The sequence below is a fragment of the Acomys russatus genome, chromosome 7 (genome assembly GCF_903995435.1).
Source record: "Acomys russatus chromosome 7, mAcoRus1.1, whole genome shotgun sequence".
Classification (NCBI taxonomy): Eukaryota; Metazoa; Chordata; class Mammalia; order Rodentia; family Muridae; genus Acomys; species Acomys russatus.
In genome coordinates, this window is record NC_067143.1 from 63,287,487 (window position 1) to 63,305,719 (window position 18,233).

Sequence of the window (18,233 nt, forward strand, 5' to 3'; positions counted from 1 at the left end):
ATGGTCAAGAGAGTGGATAAAATGATCAAGGTCGTTTTGTGTAGACAGGAAGCGTATTTTATTTACTCGTTTCAACATCTCTCTCTCTCTCTCTCTCTCTCTCTCTCTCTCTCTCTCTCTCTCTCTCGGGTGGGGAAAGACTGTAAAAGGCATCTGTAGAGCTGGTCTAACTTGTACTTTTTGTGCAAGACTGGATGCAGCATTGACGTCTCTTTGGAGAGTCATCTTGGCCTTTGCCCAGACCATTGGGGAAGTTGTCTCTACTCAGTACAGATGCCCGAGGAGAATGTGGACCAGTTCCTAGGTCTGGAATCATGGGAGTCAAATAGTAATTCTGTGTGGCCAGCTGCAATGGAGTCAAGGGATGCCTTTATCTGTTAAATAGGGTGAATCGAAGTGAAAATTACCTTTTGATTGAGTAGCATTGCTGAAGAAAATCAATAGAAGTAGCTCGAGATTTATCAGCACCGGCTCAATTTTAAGTGTCACAGACTCTTAAAGTGCTAGAACACTGAGTTTCGGGAGCAAACTTTTTCTAGGCCGATGGAAAATAAACAATACAGTGAGTTAAAGGAGAAACAGCGTGTCTGCTCTATCCCAGAGGGAAGAGAAAATATGTGCTGACCAAAGCTAAGTCATTTGCAACCTCAAAATATGCATTCTAAATTCTAAGAGGCCACATTTGACGTGTTTAAGGGAGAGAGACCACAGCTGATGTTGCCTTTGTTCAGAGTGTAGGAGATGGTTTTGTCTAGACTTTCAGGAATAATATAGAATGACATTTTTAGAACAAATCAAAAAGTATTTTTGAATTCCTCTTTTCCCTTCAGGAAAAGGATTTGACATGCTTCTAAAATCTGAATGCAGCGGATCTATAAATGGCCTTCATCATTTAATAGGGAGAGGAAGGTAAAATAGGCCGATGAGAAAAGATGCTGAAAATGCCATTGGTTCACTTTCTTACTTCAGTAGCAGTGCCATCAATAATAATCCAGTATCTAATGTTGAGAGGGTGGCTTCTAGGCATACGTTAGATTCTTAACATACATTTTTCTGAAAATTCTCGTGGTGACACCATAGGGCAGGTGTTGCTTGTCTGTTTATGGATGAAGAAACAGAAACACAGAGAGCTGGGGGAGTAGAGCTGCCAAAGCATGGGTGCCCAAGCAAGGACTGTGTTTGACTGTCCCTCCAGACCTGTCCCTCTCACCATTATGTACACATCTGTCTTTCCCCCACAGGGCCAGCATCGTACAGAAGCGCATTATTTATTTTCAAGACGAGGGCTCTCTGACCAAGAGGCTGTGTGAACAAGGTAAGAACATGCAGATGGGGGTGGTGAGAGGGGGGGCAGATGGGGAGGGGTAGGGGGGAAAAGGCGGAGGGGCAGGTGGGGGAGGGGGGACTCTTTGGGTTTAAGCATGGCTGCAGGAATTCAGGCATGGGGCTTTCTGAGCCCCCTGGGCTCTGCCTCCTCACGTAGCTCTGATTTTTAATCTGGCTGTGTGCTATGGATAATTGGATCCACCTTAAGCTCTAATTACTCAGTTGATTCCCTGGGTAAGAGATAATGTACCTTATATTGGTGGCGTCTTCTTATTTTTGTGAAACAGTGATTATTCTGAAGAGGTTCCTTGGAATAATTCACAGGACTTAATTAAGGAATGCACAGTTGTATACCTTTAAAAAGCCCACAGTGGCTCTCGGGGGATAATCGCTCCCCAGAACTTGTGTGGTACCTGAGTAATTATGGGGTATTTTCTCCAGAAAGGACCAGTAGAAGATAAGAGTGCCAAGGGTTAGAGGGGAGGGGACACTAACCTGGTGATTTTACCACCTTCAAGTCTCTGGCCCTCAGACGGCACGTTTATAAACTCCCTTCCCTTGCGCGGAGCCATTTAATAAATGTCTCTTTTCTGGGGCCAGGGATTAAATCCAGTGCCCTGTGCATGCTGGGTAAGCACTTTAACACTGAGGTTGCACCCCTGCCAGGACAGGAGGAGTCTAACGAAGGAGGGAGGCTGGGGCCTAGAGAAGGGGCCTGGGTTCAGATCAGGCCTTAGATCCGCTGCTGATGTTGCCCTACCACCACCACATGACCTAATAGCAATGGGAGACAGCTCCGTGCGGAAAGCTCTTCCCGTGTGATGGTGAGGGCTCGAGGCCAGAGCCCCAGAGTCCACATGAGACTGGGCGTGGTGCAGCAAGTCTGCCGTCCTATCCCTCACCAGTATCATAAGTGATGCAAGCAGAAGGAGCAGTTCCTGGGTGCTCCCAGGACACCCTGAAGTCTACAGGTGAAAACAAGAGAGCCTCTTTCCGACAAGTTAGAACACAAGGACTGACACCTGAGGTGGTCCCCTGACCCCCGTGTAAGCGCTGAGGCACACCTGCCTTCACAGACACCAACCCGTGCAAGCACGCACATCATACGTACAAGAGTGAATGTGCATGTATGACTCTGTACGTGTGTGTGTGTGCGTGCGTGTGCGTGCGTGTGCGTGTGTGCGTGCGTGCGTGTGTGTGTGCGTGCGTGTGTGTGTGCGCGTGCGTGTGCGTGTGTGCGTGTGCGTGTGTGTGTGTGTGCTTGTGTGTGTACCTGCGTGGTAGCTATTGCTGTCTTTATTCAAAATCTTGCTCATTAATCTACTGTTAAAACTAAGACTTTAAATATCTGAACTGGCATAGAAGTTATTAGGTAACTCGAAAACAGGAAACGCTCTATAATTATACAGTTTAGCGATCCTCATCTCTATTCATTTTTTGTAGAGCTTTTATTTGCCTTTCCAGCAATTAGTCTTTTCAGAAGGAATAATCCTCGCCAACTATAGCAAATCATAAACTACTAAAAAAAAAAAAAAAGATTGGAGAGAGCTCTGCCAAGGAAATAATAATTGCTGATAATCCTGAGTGTTTGTTACATGACCGGCAGCACTGTTCTACACACCTTCTCCTCACCGCGTGTGTAATCTGTACAATAGCCCTGTGTGGTAAAGGCTGTGGGATCAGCTCTGTTGTAGATGAGGCGCCTAGGAGCTCTTTACAGCCAGCAGCAGAGGGCAGGAGCCAAAGCCTTGAACCACTGGCTCCTGCCAATGTTGCATCCTCCTGTGGTCAATATTTTGCAGGCCTGTCTATAACAGTGCAATGCACCATCTTCTTGTAAAAAAAAAAAAAAAAAAAAAAAAAAAAAACAAAACCTAGAGTCCAAATGTTAAGTAGAAGTTTGTGGAGACAGTCGGGTGTTTGGCAGCAGGGTGGGAGTTCTGGACTCTCTGCCTAAGACCCTTGCTAGCTTCTTGGTGAACACCACTTCTCATGGGGTAAGGTCTTCCCTCTAAGCCATTTACCTGATAAAGGTCAGTCAACCATTTTTCCAGACAAGGAGCATCTCCATTCTTTAGGCTCTTGGTCCTGAAATGACATCCTCACTCCCTACCCGCCCCCCCCCCACCTCATGAAATTATACCTAGTTCCATAAGTTGGACACGAGGGTGTTATGACTCACACATAGGCTACATCTTTGTTTGTTTGTTTGTTTGTTTGTTTGTTGTTTTCTGGTCTTTCGTTTTGTCTTGTTTTGTTGGTTTTTTTGGAGACAGGATTTTTTTATGTGGCCTTGGCTGTCCTGGACTCTATTTGTAGACCAGGCTGGCCTCAGACTCACAGAGATCCGTCTGCCTCTGTCTCTCCAAGTACTGGGATTACAGGCGTGCGCCACCACTGCCCAGTTCATAGGTAGCTAGGCTCACTCATTGGGGTGTGGATCAGTTAGTTGGACTGTCAGAGAACAGCCTTATTTCCAGAATCTGTAAGTTCTTAGAAGACGCTTCAAGGCACCCCTGTGCACTGACAAAAATCCTCCCTGGACAGCGCTGATCTTAGGAAGCCTTGTCTAAGCTGTGCATGTGCTGAGGAGTCCAGTGGGCAGTGCCGTGAGGATGACTTAGCACGATGTTTGCTATTGTTTCCCTCAGGCTGAGCCATAGGAAGATGGCTAATCATTCATCTATACAAAGACTCCTTTCAACTTGATGGACTGAAAAGGTCCAGCAAGTGCTCATGCTGTTGGCTTTTGTGTGCTTATAGATGATCCCTGGAAATAACAAACCCAGGAGGAAAATTAACATCAAAGTGGTCGCACTAAGAAACCCATTTAAACATGAGCAGAGCAGAGAGATTTTTAAATGTATTTAACCATTTAGCAAACCCTAGCTTTTCATCAAAGTCTCTCGTGTTCTTGCTTTCCTGTTGAATCAAATCAAATCTGTTAAGAAAGGCAGCAGTGAAACTTGGCACCATCATTTATTGCCCCAATTACAACCATTCATCCACAGGTGGTGAAATATAGCCTCAAGGATAAAAAGCAGTGAACACGTGTGTGTGTGTGTGTGTGTGTGCGCGTGCGTGCACACACATTCGTATGTGCAAATATGGGCACTATTCCATGCATACATAAGATCAAAAGACAGCCTTGAGTGTCAGTCTTTACCTTCAACCTTGTTTAAAATGCCTTCTTTGGTTTGTTGTTGTTATTTCACTGTGTGTGTCAGGCTAGGTGGCCCGTGCACTCCCAGGAAACGCTCTTGTCTTTACTTTGAATCTCTGATTAGGAGCGTAGTGACAGATGTTTGTGCTACATACATGACTATTTTACATGGGTCCTAGCAATTCGAACTCTGATCCTCAGGCTTACATGGTAAGCACCTTTACCCACTGATCTATCTCTCCATCCTGTGGTGTTTAAGAGCAACATAAATGTGACATTGCTCGCAATTAAGAAGATAGAGAAATATCACCTAATCCAAAAGGTGATCTGTTATAGACAGATGGTTACACGCTTAGACACCGTGTCACAAACAGAAGGGGAATGACGGGTGAGGATGGGAAAAGGGAAAACCAGGGAAGCCGAGGACAGAGACTGAGGAGACGGTGAGAGAGGGAGAAAGAAGAGGAGTAGGGAGCCGATGAGCTGGTTTGGTCAGGAAAGCACTTGCTGTGCAAGGATGAGGACCTAAGTACAACCCCCAAGCCCCAAAAGCCACACGAAAGGCTGGGTGTGATGGACTCTGCTGTGAGCCCTGCACTAGAGAGGTGAAGGCGGATGACTCCATGCAGCTTGCTTCCTAGCTGCTCTGCCCAGCCTATTTGGTGAGCTACAGGCTAGTTAGAGACCCTGTGTCAAACACAACGTGCACTGAGGCTGGCGATGTGGCTTGGGTTTTAAGAACGTAGACTGTTCTTGCAGAGGACCCCAGTTCAGTTCCCAGCACCCATGTCGGGCATCCTGAATCCCCTGGAACTCCAGCTCCAGGGGACCTATCACCCTCTTCTCAGTGCCATGGACAAGGACACTCAATGCAAACACCCATATGTACACACACATATGCATAATTTTAAAGCTTTTTTAAAAACTTAAATAAAAGATGGATGGCCACCCATGGATAACAGCTAAGGTTGTCTTCTGGCTTCCACACACAAGACCACATTTCTACATTAGCATCTGTTCACGAGCACACATACACACACATACACAGACATATGTGCATGCTAGCATGCACTCAAGCACATGCATACTTCTCACATATGTGTGAGCACACATCTATGCATACACAAATGAAAAGAAAAGGAAAAGGAGGATGAGGAGGGAGAGAAGACCAAAGAATCTCAGGAGACAATTTCAAAAGCCAAGAAATTCAAGATAGAAATGAGGAGAAAGGTCAGGTGTGATAGGAGTGGCCAGGGTGGTAGACTCAAAAATCTGGGAAGGTGAGGTAGAAGGATTGTGAGTTCAAGACCAGCCTGGGCTACACAGTGAAACTCAGCTTTAAAGAGGAAAACAGGCGCTGAGTGTATTCAGTGATACAGCAGTGGCCTAGCACATACAAGAATATGGATTTGGTCCCTAGTAGTGCACGAAATAAATGAAATAAAGCTGGGTTTGGTGGCCCACACTTTTAACTCAAACATCAGGAGAAAGAGGCAGGCAGATCTCTGTGAATTTAAGACCAGCTTCATCTATACAGTAAATTCCAAGCCAGCCAAGGATACATAGTGAGACCCTGTCTCAAAATGGTGTGTGTGTGTGTGTTTGTGTGTGTGTGTCCACACCCCAGGGCTGAGGTTGCCTATCCTGGCATCTGAGCTGCAGTGTTATGGGGACTATGGTGGTGTTTGCCATCACCACCCTTTAAAAACCTTCTTTGTTAGCAAGAGCCTGTCTTTGGTAGGAAACAGTTTCCTTTCAAACCCAGAAATTTAATTTTTCGATGGGAGCTTATTTTCCAAGGGTCTGTTATTAAATTCATTTCTGTAAAGCCTTCACTGTCTCTTTAACTTTGCCACCTAAATCTAAAAGTCCTTGTGATAAGGTAAAGCTCCCAGTGGCCTTACTTTGAGTCTTCTGGAATTTGATGCTGCCTCGTTTGACAGCACCTGGTCATTAGGATCGAAATCCCAGCATGTATCTCAGTTCCAAATCCCCTTTTCAGAACTAACATCGATGTTTGTTACAGTGCAGCTCACCGTCATGAGACTTCTGAACAAGCAGACCTTCTGGTTCAGGCTACCTCTCCTAATATGGAGTAGGTGAGGTGCATCCTTACTACCCAAGCAGCTCGCACAGGAATCAAGTCCAGGTTTTGTGCACCTGCTGAAGCGGGCAGCTTGCTTCAGGCATAGAGAGCACTCTAGCCCCTGCTGATGACTCCTGCTTTGGGTGGCTGCAGCCTTTCCCTTTGGGCCCCTTTAGACATCTCTGAAATATGTAGAGAGGGTTTTTTATTTAAATATACTTTTCTTTACCTGGAAAAGGCAAAACAGAGACAGTCTTCTTTTTTACTAGGTATTATTTATGCAGACCTATCCAGAATAAGTCTTTCCTGGAGAGATTGAAATCTGAGTGAGGTCATAGGTTCACCAGGTCCCACTTCGGCCTGCGTGGCTCCACTAACCCTGTGAGCTTGATCAAGCCACCCTGGGCTGCTTTCTTCCTTTTAGTAATCTGCCGAACAGGCAGGCCTTGGTTACTTTACTGTTGCTGTAATAAAATACACGGGCTTAAACAACAGAAAGAACAAAGGGTTTGGTTTGGTCTGCAGTTCAGGGTGACACAGTCCACCACGGCAGGGAAAACAGTGTCAGGAGCAAGAGGCTGGCTTGTCACAGCGCATCCACAAAGAGCTCACAGGAACTGAGGCTGGGCTATGATGCCTCAGGACTCACCCCAGGTGACCTGCTTCTTCCAGCAAGGTTTTTTTTCTCTTAAAGGTTCCACAGTCTTCCCAAACAGTGTCACCAAACATGAGCCTACAGACGGCCTTTTACATTTAAACTTCAGGTTATAACCAAAGTGCTTCCTAGGACAGTATATGGGGTGAGATCAGCACATGCAAGGGCCTCAGCACATTGTTCATATCACAACAATGTCTCCTATTTTGTCTCCATCCCCAAACTCGCTTCTACCCATCATCGATTTTTGCATGTTCAAACCCGGGCAAGCTCAGCAAATTCCTAAAGAGACTGAAAAAAAAAATGCTTTTTCTGACATGCAAAATGGTTTTCAGCCCCTTAGTTGCTGCTCTTCTGTACAATATTTAAGAAAAAAAAATGTCCGACTTGCAAAAAAGGAAGATTGATGTTAACACAGCTGGGAGAGCTACAGAAAAAGCAGTTGCGGGTGAACGGCATCTGTAGGCATTGTCCCCTCTCCCAGGCAGAAGAGCAGGCTGAGAGCACTAAGGCAGTTAGAGCTGTGTGCCTAACAATCAAATGCTGAACGCATTCATGTAGCCTCGCTTTCCCTACTTATCAGCTCCTCGCAGCTAAAAATGGAGGTGGAGAGGGAATCTTACCTTTTCCCCCCAGCTGCTTCTCCATGCAGAAGGAACCTTGAATTTGTGAACACATTTGCAACCCTATGCCAGCCCCCATCCCACTACTGTCTTTGAAGGTGTGATAAGAGATGACGTGGCTGATAAGAATCCCCTTCTCTTAATTTCCAGCAATTGTTTAAGCCTCGACTTCAGTGGTTCTCAACCTGTGGGTCTCAACCCCTTTGGGTCGAGATAGCCTGGGGCCTATCAGATATCCTGAATAACAGATATTTCCATTATGACTTACTGCAGTAGCAAAATTATAGTCAGGAAGTAGAAACAGAAATAAGTTCATGGTTTGTGGTCACCATGACATGAGCAGCTGTATTAAAAAGGGTCACAGCATTAGGATGGTTGGGAACCACTCTACTTGCTCTCACTGTTCTCCTTCAACGCCACACCCACCTACACTCTGGTCCAGCATTTTGGGGAAAATAAATACATGATCCTCTTAAACTATAGTAGACAGAGGCTACTGTGGGAGGGATGGGGAGGAAGCCAGGATATGGAAATAATAACCAGGTAAGAGCCGGAGAGGCAGCTCAGTGGCTGAAAGTGATTGCTGCTCTTGCAGTTGGCCCAGGTTTGATTCCCAACACTTGCAATCAGGTATCTTACAACCATCTGTAACTCTAGCTCCAGGGGGTCTGACATCCTCTTCTGGTCTTCTCAGACACCTGTTCACACACTACATTGACAGACACACACTTGTGCACGCACGCACACACACACACACACACACACACACACACACACACACACACACAAGCAAAAATAAATCTTTAAAATGAAAAGGATAACTGAGGAAAAGTTAGCATTGATTTCCCCCAAAGTTTCCCCATCCTAAAGACTCTGTGCTCTTGTTTCCAAAGAACACCCCAGATTACGAGAGCAAGAAATTTGAATTTTTTATTTGCAAACTACATATTCATAGTTGAGAAATATAAAACCCATAGCAATCCAAGTGCTGGTCTTGAGTCTTACAAATCAATGCAACTGCACTGCAACGTCTTTCTATGTGGGGATGAAGGCTAAGACAAGCTGCTGCAAGGCTGTCATCTTTTACGAGGCTCCCATCTGCTTTCTAACTCAACTTCCTGTTCCAGATCCCACACTGGATGGGGTGACGGACAGACCAATCTTAGACTGCTGCGCCTGTGGAACTGCCAAGTACAGACTCACGTTTTACGGGAACTGGTCCGAGAAGACTCATCCGAAGGATTACCCTCGTGAGTACAGCAGCGACTTCATCATGGGGTCCTTAGGCTGAGCTCTAGCAGGTCTCCTCATTATTCTCCACTAAGCTTTGAAACTTGCACTCCAAGAAAGTAAATTCATGGACACACGCAGACACAGTCCTGGTCTGCTTCTAGATCCTCTGTGTAACATCGTTCTACCAGTTTTATTTGTGGGTCTTTTTATCTTCCAGCCAAACCTTTTGTAGCCCCAGTCTTCCTATGACAAATGTACCCATGTTCTAGAACAGACTATTTGTTAGAGATAACTGGTCAAGGGATTCTCTTGGCTCCACAGACAGTGTAACAATCACTCAGCACCCTTAACCACAGTAAGGTGTTAGCCATGAATTGATACACAATCTCCCGACTGGTCCTAGATTTCCCCCTCTAATGCCGCAGGACACCAGACTCAAAGCAGCGTTATCAGGGGGCCCCAAACTTGCCGTGTGGGGAGCACACCCTAAAATAGGACACTCCCGCAACTCCTGTTAGGCAGACAGTTGTCTCAGAAAATTCATAATGAGCCAGGCACTGTGCTAAGCCTTTAAAAATGACAGCGAGCAAGAGAAAAGATACAGCGCAGGGCGCCATAACATTTAGGGACTGTGGAGAAAGAGACACTAATCAAATTATCACATAAAATTTGTTGCTGGGAGTAGAGGGTTTCCCCATAATTATTAAGCATGGTTTCTGATGGTGTGTCCTGGACTTGGAAAATAGCTTGTTCTGTGGATAAACTTCCTGAAGGTCAGAGAGAAGTCACCATTTGTCCAGAGTGAAAAATGTGCAATATTCCTGGCTTTGCTTTGTGTTTCCTTTAAGACCTGGGAGAGCTGGTCCTATGTAGCCTTGAGAGGCAGGATGACTGTGGGTGGCGCTGGGCATATTGTGTCTGGCCATGGTCTTTTTGTTCTTAGGCATTTATTTCACTCTGAAGTTACCACAGCTGGGGAGAACCACAGAAATAGGAGAGAGAAGAGATTAAAAAGAGGGACTGGGGCCAAGTTCTTGAAGGAAAAGGAGAAACAGGCACCTGGTAAAGACTTAAGTAAACCCTGGGTGTATCTGAACCTCCCTGGTGCCCAACCAGCACAGCCAAAGGGCACCCCAACATTGCTGGCCAGATCAAAAGGCTTATTGCTTAATTTAACCCACATAAAGTCAAAGTTTCCTAGCTTAAGAAGAGCCTCTGGCTAAGCCATCCCTTGGACTCTAGAATTTGGCTGGGTGGGAGATCTGTGTGGATACATCCAGCCTATCTGCCTGGGAGGGGCACTGAGAGCCAGAATGCTGCAGGGAAATGTCCTACGGTGTCCTCGCTAACAGAAGAGATAAAATGTAGGGGCCGTTACTCATCTTTTCTGTTCCTAAGAAGTTTTTCTCATCACTGTTGTCTCCAAGAATTTACCTGGTGGGGGGAGGCCACCAAATCATTGTTTCTGGACCTCCGGGGCAAACCACATACAAACCTACAGAGACTTTCTATAGTGCTGCTGAGAGCTTTATAAATACAGCAGACATGTGTCCCCGATTCCTGGGACTGCCCCATTGTCAGGCGTCACATCACAGAGCCAGGATGTGCCCTAAATTTTCTGTTGGAAAACGTTCATCATCAAATACAGAACAGCATTTACCACGGGTTGGAATTATTTCTTTGGGAAGTTTCTTCCCCCACAAGAATGACAGCTCCTCTGGGATAAAAGCCTTGACTTGCTCTTTTTGAGTCCTTGTCCCCATGCATGCCTGGTACCCTCCTGAGGTGGTGACAGTGGACCACACTTACCACCATCTGGGAGGCAGGTAGCTGACACTGAATTGTGATGGCCGTCACTGGGCAGGGAACACACTCCCTTGCCCTTGGAGGGCAAAGGGTAAACTTGGATACTTGAAGGACTGAGGCCACTGGGAAGGACACAAGCAATGTCAGTGACGGCTTCTACTAATCTAAGCTGCAGGGATAATTCTGCCTTGATAACCAGCCCTGTTGTCAGCCCAGAGAAGCTTCCTGACAACAAACTGCCAAGTGCCAAGTCCCTTGTCCCTTTTTAATTAGTCATCCAAAATGCCACTTCCCAAGCAGGGATCTTGGGACAGTGGCCCTCGGCCTCTTCAGTCTCTGCATCCTTTTACCACGTATAAGAATCACAAAGAACATCAATGCGCTTTTGTTAAATCTCTCAGTGTTTACCTTAGAACAATAAAAGCTAAGAAACTGTTTAACTACTTATTAATTTTTAAGTAACATATAGTAATAATAAACACATTGCATGTTTAATAAATTTATCACATGCTAACATAAAAAACATATATTTTATGAAATGACTGTGTTACCAAAAAGCAATAATTGTGAAAAAGATGTCACTGTCACAGATTTTTACCAGTCTGTAGTGTCTAGATTAGTAGAAAATGCATGGGCTGTCACTCACTTTTGTTTCTTCATTCAATCTATTGATTTACATTTTTGATAAAAGTACATGAAGAAAATTCTATCCCACACATGTGTAGCTAGAAAAAAAAAACTATTTTAGGAGTATACTAGAGAGATTGCTCAGTGGTTAGCACTTGCTAACCTCACCAAGGACCTGGGTTTGATTCCATGTACCCACAAGACATGGCTCACAGCAATTTGCAACTCCAGTTCCAGGAAATCGGACACTTTCTCCTGGTCTCTGCTGATGCCTGCACACGTGTGGGGCACTTACAGATGAGCAAGTCTACACACATACATACACGTGAAAATGATTTTTAGAAGAGTGTTTTCATAATCTTTCCCGATACTTCTTTGCTGCTATACCACAAACTGCCTCAAAGTCTACAAATAGTAGAGTTTTGTTAAGTCCAGTTACAACATGGAATACCAAAGTGTGCCAATGGGTTTGTATTCTGTGACTAAAAGTCACTGCTTCCCTTCCGCTTTGGATGGAACTTTACAAATGCATGATTGTGCATCCCCAATGCAGACCATTAGGGAGCACCGGCTTATTGAGAATCACAGATCTTCCAAATGCCGAGACTTCACAATACGAAGATCATATCCAATCCTAGGAAGACAGTGCCCATCAGGAAAGCGGTGGGAAACTGGGAAGCTATCAAGCTTATGGTAACAGCTATACATTTTCCAAGACATCAATTTTTGCTTGAAAACTCAAATTGTATTATTGGCAACAGATACTGTCAGTTGTTTTCCTTGAAGTGACAAACTTGCTTCATTTTTTGAGAAAAAAAAAAAAATGTCTGCCAAATTCCCAAGTCTGAATAACCATAATTTGCCTGTCATTTGTTCTTTCAAGTAAAACTGTTTTATGAACGTACAAAGTGGCTAGTCTGACTTGCACCTCAAAGAATCACTAAGTCCATTTCCTGAGGAAAATCAGAGCCTATAGAGCAGAGCTGCTTTGCATTGTATATTGCTTTTTACATTCCCCAATTAGTCGCTCTGAATGATAAGCTGTGTGTTTATCAGCAGAAACTTCAAATGACTCATTTTTCTGCTACATGAAGGATCCTCATGTGAGACTGAGTCTTCTGTTGTCTACTGTGAATGTGTGGCCCTGAGGAAGATACCAGCTACTAAAACTGGTCCGTCTTCAGGGCCAGCGTCAGCATACCACGGCAAGCAAATAACATTTTCGTTTTGCTATGAAATCGTTTTAATCTCTCAGATTCCCTGAAAGAATCTTGGGGTTCTCAGGAGTCTGTGGGTCACCCTTTGATAGCCTCTGCAATGGGCTAAGAACACCAACTTGGTGTTCAACCATCAGGTGTCTTTGAGTACGTCACCTTTGAGGATCACAATGAATGCCACAGGGAAGACTGTACAGCACCGTGCACCTTCAGCGGTAGTGAGCCGTGTCTGCAGATGTCTCTTCTCAACCACTGTACAGAATGGTTTCTTCCAAATGCTGCTTCTGGGGTCCTCCCCATGGGAGAGGTCTGCATTCTCCTCCCTGGGAGGGATAGATAATGGGGTAACAGAGACAAAGGCTGGAGAATGCACCAAATAGCTTCTGACATTCCTCCTCTCTGGTAGTGTCAAAATCTCTGCTGGACATCTGGAAATTGTGGAATGTAGGTGCCTTTTATAATCTATTTTACTTTGGTTTCTTAGCCCTCTTATGTCTTCTCCACCCCAATCTCTTCTAGTCCCTTACAACCCCGCCCCCTCCCAACCCTAGGTAGGAGAGAAAGAAGGGGATCTCTTTAGACTTAGTTCCTTCTGATTAGGGTCACCGGGTTCTTTGGAGCTAAGCTCAGCTGTCAGGATACCCAGCCAGCCAGCAAACAGCCAACAGCCAACGCAGCAGCAGGACAAACCTGCAGCAGCCTTCTTCCTCCTGAGGCTCCTTTTCCTCTCTGTGCTCTGGCCTTTGTACCCTCTTAGAGTCTTCAAAGCTCAACCATCTCAGCTGACAAGGACCACACCCTTCCCAGAGCCAAAAGACACTTATTGGCTGTGGGCAAACTAAAAACTGCCCCATATCCACACGGGATAACATAACTGGGGTTTTAAAGAAACTGAAACTTTTACTAAAGTGGAATTTGTTCAAAGCACTCCCAGTGAAGAAGCTCTTTAGATACATTTTAAGGTAAAACATGTAAATTTTTACCTCTTAATTCTGTAAGTGAAAGTCTTGGCACATACACAAAAAAGGGGCCATTACAAGCTCCAATGGCCAGGAAAGATGTGAACCAAAATCAAAGCTCAGAGCAGATACTTCTCTTTTTTCTTTCCTTGGGGGTGTATCATGAAGCAGTCAGTAGTCAGAGAGTGCCCTTCCTTGGGGACTGTCAAGAGATGATTGCTTTTCTTTCCTCTGAAGTCAAATTAAACATCAACGTACAAAGCGTCTTCCAGTGTAAAGTCAGTTGATCCTAAATGCTGTGCCATCCCACCTGCTGTTCTGCAGACAGCCAGGCTTAGAAGCCGAGAGAGAGCATGGCAGGTTTGCTGAACTTGAACACCATTCCTGAGATCCACTTCAAGCTCCATGGAGTCTGTCCTAGGCATTGCCAGACTGCCACTCCCAACTGTGGGAACTGTAGGAGCCACTGTTTCCCAGGAACAAGGTGACCAGGCCCATAAGGATGTCTTGAGAGCTGGACACATGCCCAGTGCTCAGAGTTGAGAGCTTCCTACCAGATGCTAAGGCTCTTTAATTGCTAGCTCTGTGGAGATCCTGAGTTCTTGACAAATGCTCCTGTCGATGGCTTGTCGTCTCCCCTAGAGCAGCCATGATGCATAACTCCCTCCACTTTGGACATAATATCAGTTAATACTGTTTGACAAATAAATATTGAAGAATATTTTCCCATAAGCAAGTTTTTAATTTGATGACACACTGGTTAAAATATTAATATGGCCACTGACAAACAATATCTAAATATTTGAAGTTAATTTTACAGTGACATTCAGCCACCTTCTTCATTTGGTCACTTGCTTAAGATAATTATGTCCAACTCCAGGAAAAACTACCAAACTAATTTTTATCTTTTTGTTCATCTAGTTATGTACAAAGTAGACATCATGTCCAACTCATTGAATCATAATTTTATGATTAATTTCCTCTCATAGTTACACGTCCTAACCTTGTCTTATTTCAGACAAGTCATCTCACTGTTCTTTTATTGGCTACTAATATGTCAGGACTCCTGCAAACAGAGAAGGAACTGGAATTATTCAAATATTTACATGTGGTTTTCAATAGTCTATAAGCACTGCCTTCAACTTCATTGCATCCCCATGCAAGAGCAAGTAATTTCTAGGGTTTGGATCTCCTTATCTGATGTTAGCCTCAAATCAACTAGATGCTACCTACCCATGTCTATTAGAAACTGAGAGATAGCAGATGCTACCTGTGAGAATTCATAGCCAAGCAGTAGGCAGACTCCGGGAATCCCAAGGAAGAGGGGAAGGAAGGCTCGTAGGAGCCAGAGAGGTTGAAGACACCAGGAGAACATGGCCCACAGAATCTACTAAGGAGGGCTCATATGGGCTCACAAAGACTAAAGGGGCCATCATGGAGTCTGCATGGGTCTGTGCTAGGTCCTTTACAGAGAGGTTTGATTGCTTAGCTTGGTGTTCTTGTGAGACGCCTAACAGTACAAGTTGGGGGAGGGGGGTCTTTCTGACTCTTTGGCCTGCTCTTGGGACCCTTTTCCTCCTGCTGGGTTGCCTTGTTCAACCTTGACATGAGGGTTTGGCCTACTCTTGTTGTTCAGTTCATATCTCAGGTAGGCTTGCTCTTTTCTGAAGGGAAATGGAGGAGCAGTTAGTCTGGGGGGGAAAGGAGGTCAGGGGAGGTACTGGGAGGATGGAGGGAGGAGAGGCTGTGGTCAGCATGTAGTGTATGAGAGAAAAAAAAAAAAAGAAAGAAAGAAATTGATAGCTTGGGCTTGGTGGCCCAAGCCTGTAATCCCAGCACTTGGGGAGGCAGAGGCAGGTGTGAGTTCGAGGCCAGCCTGGTATGCAAGCAAGTCCAGAACAGTCAAGGCTACACAGAGAAATCCAGTCTCGGAAAACCAAAACAACAACAAAAAGAAATTGATAATTGGAAAGAGTCACCCACATACACTTAGTGATTTTCACATAAATTTCTCTCCAATTTCTTCATTGGTTGTTAGTATAAATGAATTCTTCTGTGTCTAGTTTTAGAATTTTACTTCTTTCCTTCACAGTCACCCGGGCCCAGGTTTCACACTCCTTATCAGACAACCATGATGAAGGGAAGAGCTTTCTCCTTCATTTCCTGACTAATCTGGATTGCTTTTATCTAGTAAGCGTTGTTAGCTACTTAAATAATGGCATTGTTATCTCTCTCCTAATTTGCATACATCTGCTTTTATGCATCCTATTAACTTCTGTGTCGTTTGGATGGTCCTTTTGTTCTGTTGGTAAATTTCCATATTGTTTACTTATGTGCTGACTTCCCTCCTTTCTGTGTTTTTGTTTTTATTAATTATTAATGCCCTTGAGGCTGTGGATTTTCCTTAGTTGGTCTCTGAGCCCTTCCCTGAGGTCCTACTACAGACCTCTTACGTCCACTGTGCTCTTGGTAAAATGCTTTTATGCATTTTTATCTGCTGGACATAGATTTTAATTAGTGGAATATTTCTAAATTTCTGAGAGGCTTGGGACTTTATATTTGTATTATTGTTCTTGGTTTTGTCTCTTTATTTTGCTTTGATCATTGAGCGTGTGCTACATAGCCCCTGCTTGCTGTGTTTATTGTTGGCTTATTTAATAACTCAGTGCATGTTTGCCTTGGTAAGCTTTGTTCCTTGCTCCTCCTGGGCACTGAGCACCAAGGGACACGCTTTGGCCACGCAGTGCACAGCATCTCTGGTCCAGGTCAGGCCCCTCTGATACTATTTGCTTTTGATCTTGTTCTACTTATGCCACCATTACTGTGATTAGCCATGCTAATTTTTGTTTTCTTTTTCATTTTTATATATTCTGATTATCCTATCTTTCTGTTCCTTTTTTAATTTTATACATCTTTTTTTTTTCTATTACCCAGTTATGCCTTCTTCCAGTTGAAAAGCTAACCAAGGCAGGGATAGTGTCACAGGCATGTGACCCTAGCTAACCAAGGCAGGCATAGTGTCACCGGCATGTGACCTTAGTTAGCACTTGGGAAGTGAGTGAGGAACAAGAGGGCTCCAAAGTCAGCCTCAGGTACAAAGCAAACTCACTGCAGGCTGCGCTACTGGGGACCCTGTCTCAAAACAATAACCATCAAAAGTTGGCTGACTCTTGTCTTTGCACACTTCTCTACTTTCTTTCTACCCAAATGTACACTTTATATTGATTGATTTCTAGAATATTATTTCCTAATATATATATATATTCTTTGTGTTTCCAACGTTTTCGTTGTCCCTTGCCCTTTGCACTTCTCTTACTTGGGTACTTTCTATAAGGACATTTTCCTAACTGCCTTTGCAAGGCACGCCTCAAGGCTTTCCATGCCTGGGAGTATTTTGGTACGTTCTCACATTTTAAGTGACATAAGGCTGAATAGATGAGTCTGAGGTTTGAAAGAACCTTTCTACTGCCAAGCATCGCATGCTCCATCTCACTCACTGTCTAGAGAGTCCGTGCCGATGCTTGTTTTTTGCTAAATGATTTGCACCTTCCCTCTGCTTTCCAAGTTATTATTCTGTCTGTCTGTCTGTCTGTTTGTCTGTCTGTCTCTTTGATGTTCTTTATCTTCCCTTGAATACACTGGGTTTTGACTTTCAGAACACAGTTCCCTACTTAACAAGTCCTTTCCGCATGAAATCTTGCTGTCACCTCTTCCTTTAATCCTAAAGAAATGGGTTTTTTGACACACATTGTGGCTCCTCTCATTTCCCTCTCTGAGCCTCTGCCCTAGTTAGCTTTACTGTCAGCTTGGCACAGCCTAGAGTCATCTCTCAAGCTTTGCATATTAGAGGCAGGCGGACGTGCATCGGCTCCTCTCCTCCCAAGCGCTGTGGGGTGTGCTCCCTAAGAAAAACATTCTTGTATAAAATGACTGCACACTCAGTCCTAACCCTGATAAAGTGCTGCTGTGTAACCTAGACGCTTTGTTTAAATTGCGTTAATCATGCCTCTGCTGTCTTCTTCATGGATACCACATAATACCATATGACACAAGCTGTCAATATCAGTAACATGGGCGATTTTAAATGTTCCAAACGTTGTGTTTAAAAAGCAAAGAGAAGCAACAAAATTATTTTTTAGATTTATTTTATTTTATGTGTATGAACATTTTTCCTGTGTTTATATATGTGCAACACATGAATGCCTGGGGCACTCCGAGGGCAGAAGAGGTCTTAGATCCCCTGGAAATGGAGTTTCAGATGATTGTGAGCCACTTTGCAGATGCTGGAAATTGAGCTTGAGTCCTCAGCGAGAACAGCAAGTGCTCTGAACTGCTGAGCCATCTCTCCAGCCGTAATAAAATTAAATTTAATGTTTTCTTTTATTGAAGCCAGTACTCCAAATCATGTCATGTTAGCATGTAATTAGCCTGAAGTTTCATTACAGACATATTTTGCATTCTTTTCTGGTGTGTCAAGTACCTATTTTGCATTCAGATTTGCCATACTTTAATCACACAGTAGCCATGTGTAAATATTG

The 18,233-nt window shown here is 44.4% G+C and overlaps 1 protein-coding gene across 1 annotated transcript in view; it reads left to right on the forward strand.

Annotated features, from left to right (window-relative positions):
• Positions 1-18,233, forward strand: part of Spon1 (spondin 1) — a 290,135-nt gene that overhangs the window by 122,355 nt on the left and 149,547 nt on the right. Inside the window, exons 4-5 of the mRNA XM_051149253.1 lie at positions 1,242-1,315; positions 8,981-9,103. Coding sequence (XP_051005210.1) covers positions 1,242-1,315; positions 8,981-9,103 — 197 coding nt within the window. The remainder of the gene's footprint in view (positions 1-1,241; positions 1,316-8,980; positions 9,104-18,233) is intronic.